This window comes from Gastrolobium bilobum, unplaced genomic scaffold, assembly GCF_033153095.1.
Source record: "Gastrolobium bilobum isolate Gb01-03AN ecotype WA unplaced genomic scaffold, APGP_CSIRO_Gbil_v1 utg97349, whole genome shotgun sequence".
Lineage (NCBI taxonomy): Eukaryota > Viridiplantae > Streptophyta > Magnoliopsida > Fabales > Fabaceae > Gastrolobium > Gastrolobium bilobum.
The window spans coordinates 30,456-39,070 of NW_026899722.1; the positions used below are offsets into that span (position 1 = coordinate 30,456).

The 8,615-nt window shown below is 34.7% G+C and overlaps 1 protein-coding gene across 2 annotated transcripts; it reads left to right on the forward strand.

The window, feature by feature from the left end:
- Nucleotides 1-1,325: 1,325 nt before the first annotated feature.
- On the forward strand, nt 1,326-6,438 carry LOC133292938 (probable folate-biopterin transporter 4). 2 transcript variants are annotated; one of them, XM_061491427.1, is made up of 7 exons: nt 1,326-1,488; nt 1,832-1,959; nt 2,730-2,951; nt 3,868-4,320; nt 4,865-5,062; nt 5,148-5,285; nt 5,994-6,438. In XM_061491427.1, exons 1-7 carry the CDS (start codon nt 1,408-1,410, stop codon nt 6,253-6,255), a joined length of 1,482 nt encoding a protein of 493 aa, XP_061347411.1. In that variant the 5' UTR covers nt 1,326-1,407; the 3' UTR covers nt 6,256-6,438. The 2 variants fall into 2 exon arrangements, with proteins under 2 accessions (XP_061347411.1, XP_061347412.1); XM_061491428.1 differs by lacking the exon at nt 1,326-1,488 and having other exon boundaries at nt 1,854-1,959; nt 2,759-2,951.
- Nucleotides 6,439-8,615: the final 2,177 nt, after the last annotated feature.

Consider the following 8,615-nt stretch of genomic DNA (forward strand, 5'->3'; position numbering starts at 1 on the left):
TAAAACTCTTTAATTGCCCAAATCGTGGGAATATCTGAGGGGCTTAATTCACCTGAATTTTTTTTTAGGGTTGTGGAATTTATATATGGAAAAAGTGTTTATCCTTTTAAATGAGAGAACTTATATTATTTAACTCTCACAAAGATGTGAGACTCACATCTTTATTTTTTTTGTCAACTCTCTCTCCTCTTTTATCTATCTCTTAAAATGACACGACTTTACATGCTTTAAAATGACACACACTTTTCCATTTATATATTATGATGTGTAATTTGAGTGAAAAGGGTTTGAGTTAAGCAAACCTCGAAAGTACCGACACACACTTTTAAAAAAAAATTGTGTCTAGGACACCGATTTGTTTCGTCACGCGTTCAACACACTCCGACACGCGTTTTTGACATGCGGTCAACTTTTTTTCATACGCGGTCAACGCTCCGACACGCATCCAAGATTTATTTATTTATTTTAGGTCTAAATTTTATTTTATTTTATTAATTAAACATGAAAAATAATTTGTAAATCAATTTTTTTCTGTTATGGAATTTAACACGAAAAATTATTTTTTTTATATTTATGTTATAAAATTTGATTGATTATTTGATTTATTATGAACTCTTATATGTATTAAATATATATTATATTATATATATTAAAAATATTATTTAATATCAAAATATATTTTAATATATTAAAATATAATATTTTTTAAAATTAGCGTGTGAATATATGATTCATGTTCTATATCGATATTGATGCAACATAAAAGCAAACGGTACTAAATTCTTTCGCCACGTATATGGTATGCTTGCGGGAAAATACAAATATGCTTGCGGGAAAATACAAATAGGATGGATTCTCATATTTCAAGTTTCTTATTGGGTGATTGAGATCATCTTTCTCCACGTATATGTTATGCTTTTTGGAAAATACAAATAGGAGGGATTCTCATATTTCAAGATTAAAGTTTCTTATTGGGTGAGTGAGATCAGTGATCTTAAAAAATAATGATAATAATAATAATCCTGAAAATTCAGTACAAAAATTGGGTTTTGTCAAAGTCGTCATTTTGAGAAAACTCAAACGGTCACAAGTCACAACACAACAATCTATCAGTGGGCCCGATTAGCTAACGTGGCGAAATATGTTTCGATTCATGGACGTGTCAGCTACACATTTTAATGACGGAAATAACCTTCCTGCAGTGAACCTGGAGACAGGACAAGAGAGGGACAAAACCGTCAAACGGGAATGTATAACACCCGCATTGTTGAAACCGTTGGGAGGGAAAACGGAAACAGTTATCCCTGTCCAAAGAGAAACAATGGAATCATCTTCTTCTCGGTGATAAGAGAGAGACACAGAGAGAGAAACAAAAGGGTTGCGTAGAGTGAGGTTTTCGTATCGACAATGATCAAATGGACGAAGCAGTTGAATGCCACATTTGGGGCTTCGTTTCTATGGCTGATTTGCTTGATTTACTTCACCCAGGTTTCATTTCTTCATATTTTGTTAACTTTTATTGTAAATTTTTAATCTTTGCGTGGAATTAATGGTGGGTTTCTGTTCTTCGAGATCTGAGAGTTTCTTATTGGTTTTGACACATTGGGGATTTGTCTATTCATGTTTTTAGTCCTTTCTTCATAAATATAATTGCTCGGAATGAGTAATGGGTTTTTTTTTTTCCTTATCTTTTCCAGCTTCTGAGGATAGATGGTTCTATCTGTTTATCGGTGCCGTTAGATTGCTTTAGTGACATGCTTTCAACATTTTATAATCATGATGCCTTGCCCTTTTGTTTTCTTCGTTCTCTTGATTAACTCTATTAATGCAGGGTTTTAGGTCTTTTGTGTGGACAGCAATTTCCTACCAGCTTAAAGATAATCTTAATCTGTCACCCTCAGCTTCCCAATTTGTGTCTTCAGTAGCATTCTTTCCATGGAGCATTAAACCATTATATGGGTATGGATTATTGGATTTTTTTTATTTTTATTTTTTTCATTTGAGTATTCACACTTTCTGCTAGACTCCACCTAATTTAAGAGAAATGTGACGTTGATGTTGATTTTGAATTTTCACACATTTTTTTCAAGCAGTAATATATCTATATCTTAAAGTAGAATTGCAAATAATATCAACATGAATAATTTTATTGTGATCCTTTCCTGTGCTTTTGTTGCTTAGTTTGGAACTAATCTGGAACCATAATGGCAGTGATTCTGTCATCTATTGTTAGCTTTCTTTTGCACCTATCATGAAATATGACATAAAATGATGGAAATTATCTTTTGATTTGAATAATAAGAAAGGGAAAAGATTAGGAAAAGTCTGAGTTTAAATTAAATTAAATACCAGTAGCTGTTCCTCATCAGATGTAAAAATTATTTTTCATTGTCATTAGAACATGCAGGCATGGTTTTAAAAATGATATATATATATATATATATATTCCTAACAAATGGGAAGAGGAAAGAGACAAAAATGCATAAGAGAATGCAAGATTTTAAGATAACTCTGAATGAATAAGTGACTTTTTTATTCAACATGAAAACTAGCTGCATAAACAGAAATTTTACTAATGGTTTTCATTGTCTCTCCAACCTATTAAACTGTGTCAACAGTTAAAAGCTGCAGCTTAGTCTGTATAGTTTTTGTGTATATGTGTATCTGTTTGTTTACTACATCAATTTTATACTATTTCCTTGCAATCTGATGTGGTTACTGATGCACAGAATACTTTCTGATTGTATCCCCATTAAAGGAAGAAAACGGATTCCCTACTTGGTGATTGCGACTGTGCTCTCCCTTGTGCCATGGTTTATTTTAGGCTTAAATTCAACCTTGAGGGATTCAAGAGGGCACCTGATGGTATTCTTGACTGTTCAAAACTTGGGCTCAGCCATGGCGGATGTTGTTGTTGATGCAATGATAGCTGAAGCAGTAAGATATGACCGGTATGTTTGCATCTTGAGTTCCATATTTTCATTTTCTGCAAACAAACTTCTGCATATTGAATATTTTGTGCATATTGGTGCTGTCAATAATGCAAAAATATGGGATCATATGTTGGAATAGTAGCCTAGAAAATCTGGAAAAAAAGAAAGAAAAAAAAAAAGAAATGAAAACATACACAGAACATTGGAATTGTAGTTTCACTCTTCTTTTTTTGAGCCAATTTGCACTTTTTTCTATCTACAGAACAAGGGTGGAGGGTTAAATCAGATACTGGGTGTCCATTTAATTCTTGATTGACAAAAAAGAGAAGCAAAAAAAAAAAAAATTGAGAGAGGATGGGGAATATAGTTGAGTGAGAGTAGTATGATTCCTAAAATATCAATCAATGTTCCTTCTATTATATAGTTTTACAGGTTTTACATTTTGTGAGACACCTTTACTAATTCTTTGCTAGCATTTTCAAGTTTGCATTTACAAGACTTTGTAAGATAAATTTTGTTTTTTGTTTATTTGGGACAAGATATTTTTCGTTTTAATTTGATATCAACATGCCATCCTTCTAACTAGATAATTGAATTCAGTTGAATTTGTTCTTTCTGTAATATACGGAATTCAGTCTCTCAATATAATAATGTATTAATGAAGGGTATTTCGAAGAATGGATTGGTTAATTTTGTAACTTTTGTTGATAATCTTTTAGCCTTATTTCAATTATTAGATCCACACATAAGGTTTGAACTGGAGGGAATTTCCCTTCCTGAATCTTCTATGATGGATATCTTTCTTGGCATTGTAGCAGAGGGCTACACCTTGTATCCATGTCTAACCTTTGGTGTTGATTATGTACTTAGTTCACGCAATCTTTGCGGAATGTTTTTCTTACACTCTGATTAAGTGCTAGCTTTTGTTGGTCAGGGCCTCATTTGCAGGAGACCTGCAGTCAATATCTTGGTCTGCGATGGCTTTGGGAGGAATATGTGGGAGTTTGTTAGGGGGATATGCATTATCCAATTTACAGATAGGTGCTATTTTTCTTCTATTTTCTGTACTACCAAGCATACAGTTATTATCATGCTGTTTTGTGGAGGAGAACTCTGTAACTAGCAAAGTTTTACCCGAGGATTCTATTGTAAGGGATTCACATATGAATGGTAGTACCCTAGATGAAGATAGTCCTTTAACCAAAAACTCCCAAAACAGTACAAGAAGAAGAAAGAAGGGAAAAAAGAACGGGAAAAGTAGAGCAGTAAATACCAGCAAATCAAAGATTCTTGAGAAAGGAGACTCCTTGGCATTACAGTTGTTCCGTTCTTTGAAAGAAGCAATTTATGATTTGGGTCGTGCTTTTAGACAGCCAATGATTTTGAGGTAATTAATTTAATCTTTAAATATGCTTTTCAGATTACAGATGATTTCTTATCAAGAGCACATTTCCTGCTTGAGAGTTTCATCTATATGTACAGTTCGAGTAACTCTGCACATTTCCTCCTTGTTCCTGGTTCCTGCAGCTCTTGAACCACATTGACATGAAAAGGCGTTTTAGCAAAATCGTAGCCAATTAAAAAGATAATTTCCATCTTTCTTCACATTATAGCCCTTAAATATTTTTAAGTAACCACGGATTTTCATCAAACAAAAAAATGTGATCAAGATAGCTTATATTGACAGATGTTACTTTCAAAATTATTCTCCGCAATGATTCAGAACTAATAATAAGTAATGTTTCTGAACACTTCGCAGTTAACCATATCACCTGAGATATTTGAGCTTTCTTTTCCTCCTCCTCCTCCTGCTGTCCTCTGCATGTGTCTGTTTGATTGTGTGTATGGCTTCTCAGAATGAAGCTAATTCATTTTATGGATATGCTATAAAATGGTTAATAACAATCTTTGTTTTATGTTTGTGGGGGCAGATCTATGTCTTGGTTTTTCCTTGCCCACATTACTGTTCCCAATCTTTCAACCGTCATCTTCTACTACCAAACAGAGGTTCTGAAGCTGGAAGCTTCTTTCCTTGGGACTGCACGGGTTGTTGGGTGGTCAGGACTTATGGTGGGCACCTTCATTTATAATCGCCACCTAAAGTATATGACCCTACGAAGAATTCTCATGTAAGAAACAAAAGATTATTTTTGATTGTTGTATGGTTAACTTACGTATGTTTAATTTACTGAGATGTTCTCATTCTAATTACAGGTGTGCCCATATTGGCTTAACCTTCTTGAACCTTCTGGAGATGGCTGTAGTGTCTAGGACAAATATTGCGTTTGGAGTATCAGACAAGATTATGGTGCTCTTTGGCTCAGCTCTTGCTGATGGAATTAATCAATTCAAGTACATCATTGCTTCTCTTTTTAGATTTTGTTCTTTACTAAGTAAAAACAATTCCCTATTAAATCCCGACTAGCGAGGGTACGAGTGAGGACAATCTTTATATGTGATCTTATCCTTGCATATTTATAAAGAAGATGTTTCTTAGATTTCCGTAACCTTTTAGTCACAAAAAAGCAATTTTACTACTGCTATAGGCTCAGCCCTCTTTTTGTTCTTTACTAAGTATTATTGGATAAAGATGTGCATGATAGGGTAGATGAAAAATATTTCCAAGAAAAGCATAGAAAGAAGTAGGAAAGATATGTTATTTTATCAAATTCCCACTCTTTCTTCATCTCAAAATAGAGTCGAAAACATTTTGTATGGATGTTGTGCACATGATGATTTCTTCATTTTCGTTACATCCTCTTCTTAATATTACAAAGTTAACATTTTCATTCCCTATGTTATCACTGCTCCCGTTTTCATCTTTACGAAACACACCTAATAGGGATTAGATGAGGTCAAGACAAAGGGTAAATCAGTTACCGCAGTTAGTATTTTATGATTTTGCCTATTTACCAGTGCTTTTTGGTTTGTCACATTAGCATCTGCATTGTTGCACCTGAGCTTTTGATGCAGGAAGCATAACTATTTGAACCATTTATTTGTTCTAATTCTTTACCTGATTTTTTTCATTTTCATTTTTTATTTTTGGAAAAACTGCAGGTTCATGCCTTTTCTGATCTTATCTGGACAACTATGTCCTCCAGGAATTGAAGGGACTTTATTTGCCCTTTTCATGTCTATTAACAATTTGGGAACAACAGTGGGGTCTTTTGTGGGTGCTGGGTTGGCTTCTGTTTTGAACATTGATTCAGGGTCATTTGACAATCTTTTCTTGGGCATCATGATTCAAACCTTGTGCAATTTCATTCCAATTGCTTTTCTGTTTCTGATACCAAAAGAAGCTACAGGCTTATCAACATAGATTATGACTACCATAGGGGATTGGCTTTGCTTCATTACTTTATTTCTAGGTTTATGGCAGTTGATATCTTACACTGGTACACCTGATAATGTTAGAGGAAATGAGGAACATATTAATCTTATTTTTATAATTCTCTTTGAGAACAACACTATACTGATTGTATATACTCTTGTACAGAAATTTTGGTCAGCAAGTATATTCTATGTGAATAATGGGAAAGGTAGTTGCCACACATCTTCATTTGTTAAAAATAAATAAATAACTTGGTTTTGAATGAGTTTAGTTTTGGCTAATAAGCACTTATCAAAATGTTTCTCCGCATCTGAATGCATTTGATGAAAATAAACTTACCAATTTTGAACAAGGTATTCATGTATGGTTGCTTTTAGGATTATAGTGTAATGCGTTGCTCCACCAAGTTAATTATCGCAATGTTTTAATTCAAGTATTCTTGTTTTTGCTATAAAAAAATTACTAAAAAAATCCTCTTTCAACTTAGCCAAACTGATGCTAATGGATGATGAATCAATATTCTCCTTTGAAGGAAAATAAAAATAGAAAGAAGTTAAAGCTAAGCTTGATTTTTAGTGAATTGGATTTAGTCTATCAAATGGTAGCCAAATGCCCCTTAAAATTATTAGTTTATAGAAATGCAACTTGATGTTTCTCATAGAAAAAATTATCTTCTTTTTTTTTTCTTTTTTTTTGGGTATATAGGAGGACTAAAAATGACAGCAGCTATAAAAACACCAAACTAAACAGATTGCATCAAAGGACCTGCAGGACCAATTCCAAGATCAAGAATGTCAGCAGATAAGAGGGGCAACATCAACAGATGAGGCGAAGAGTGAACACAAAGGCCAAAACAATTGTTGAGAGCATCTTTTGCCAGCCAGTCTGCACACCTGTTAGTTGAGCTGGGAATATGGGTGAGACAAACATTCCATTCCTTTTCTAAAAAAAACTTGAAGCCTAGCTACCAATGGTAGCTTTCGAGTATCATTACCAGAGTTGGTAAGTAAGCTTAACGCTTGTACAGAGTCATTTTCAATAGCTACATTCCTCCAACCATTGTTCCAAGCAAAAGAAAGGCCATGGAACACCGCTTAGAGCTCTGCTTGAAGGGGAGAGCAAGAGCCCAGAAAAGATGAGAAACTACCAAGCCAAACACCGTTGGAGTCCCTGATAAGACCACCACAAGCTGCCTTATCATTGGACACAACCCTATCGATATTAAGCTTAACAAAACCAATAGGAGGACAAGTCCAAGAGGGAGCAGAGTTCAAACCAGTGGAGATAACATGTCTGGAAATTTTAGACTCCTAGTAGATGAAACTTCCTTTATAGTGATAATAGAAGCAGGGTCGGCTGGCCTCTGGAAGTCAGCCTCATGCACTTTAGCATTTCTCCAGGTCCAAAAGAAGTTGCTAATCAGAAAAAAGTAATCCCTCCAATCCACAAGGTTGCTATTAAGATGAAACAAGTTAAGATACAATCATTCAGGAAAACTAGTAAATTAAAAAAAATAATAGGGGAGGGGTTGGAGGAGGTTTAGATTCCAAAAGACAGAAGCTTTTGGATAATCTCTAAACACATGCAAGCTAGATTCCACTTTATCAGGACAAAAGGGACATCTACCATTGCTACTCCCCCACTTAGCTGTTTCCTCCCTAGTTAAAATTCTGACATGGTTCATTTTCCAGAGAAGATATTTAATCCTTTCTGGCCCTTACCATTTCCATATCCTATCCCAAGATTTGTTGGGAGAAAGGGTCATAAAGCCTATAAGATTAAATAAGCAAGTTTAACTAAGGAATTAGTGGGGCTCTAGTTTCTCCAGGTTAATGCATCAAGCTCGGCATCCAAACTCGGGGGGGGGGGGGATAAAATTAATGGTCCTAGAATCAAGGTGTTTGCTCAGCAAAGGGACATTCCAATCACCTTCAAGGAGAAAAATATAATCATTGACCTTGTTATCTAGATCACCCAGGTCCATAGGAGAAATGGCATATGTGAGTAAATTATTATCTAAACCAGTCCATTTATCAAGCCAAAAATTCACCAAAGATCCATCACCAATCTGCCAACCTAGGCCTTCTAAAGTCTTAGGCCAGACTTTACAAAGACTATTCCAAAGATAGGAATCATAATTTTTGCAACAGATATCTTTGGAGATATTCTTTCTTCTACCATACTTAGCCATCAATAGACGAACCCATAGCTGGTCAGGGGAGTTTAGGAGAGTCCAAATAGCTTTGTGGAGGAAGGCTTCGTTGTGCTTCCTCAGGCTTATAATTCTCAGCCCACCAAAGTTATCAGGGAGGCTAAGATGCTCCCAAGAAATAAGATGTTGTCTATAA

What these genes read in the sequence shown, in the direction of transcription:
- LOC133292938 (XM_061491427.1), top strand. Translation starts at nt 1,408, where the DNA reads ATGATCAAATGGACGAAGCAGTTGAATGCCACATTTGGGGCTTCGTTT. An exon ending in GCTTGATTTACTTCACCCAG is followed by an intron (nt 1,489 to 1,831) that starts GTTTCATTTCTT and finishes CTATTAATGCAG; the next exon opens with GGTTTTAGGTCTTTTGTGTG. An exon ending in AGACAGCCAATGATTTTGAG is followed by an intron (nt 4,321 to 4,864) that starts GTAATTAATTTA and finishes TTGTGGGGGCAG; the next exon opens with ATCTATGTCTTGGTTTTTCC.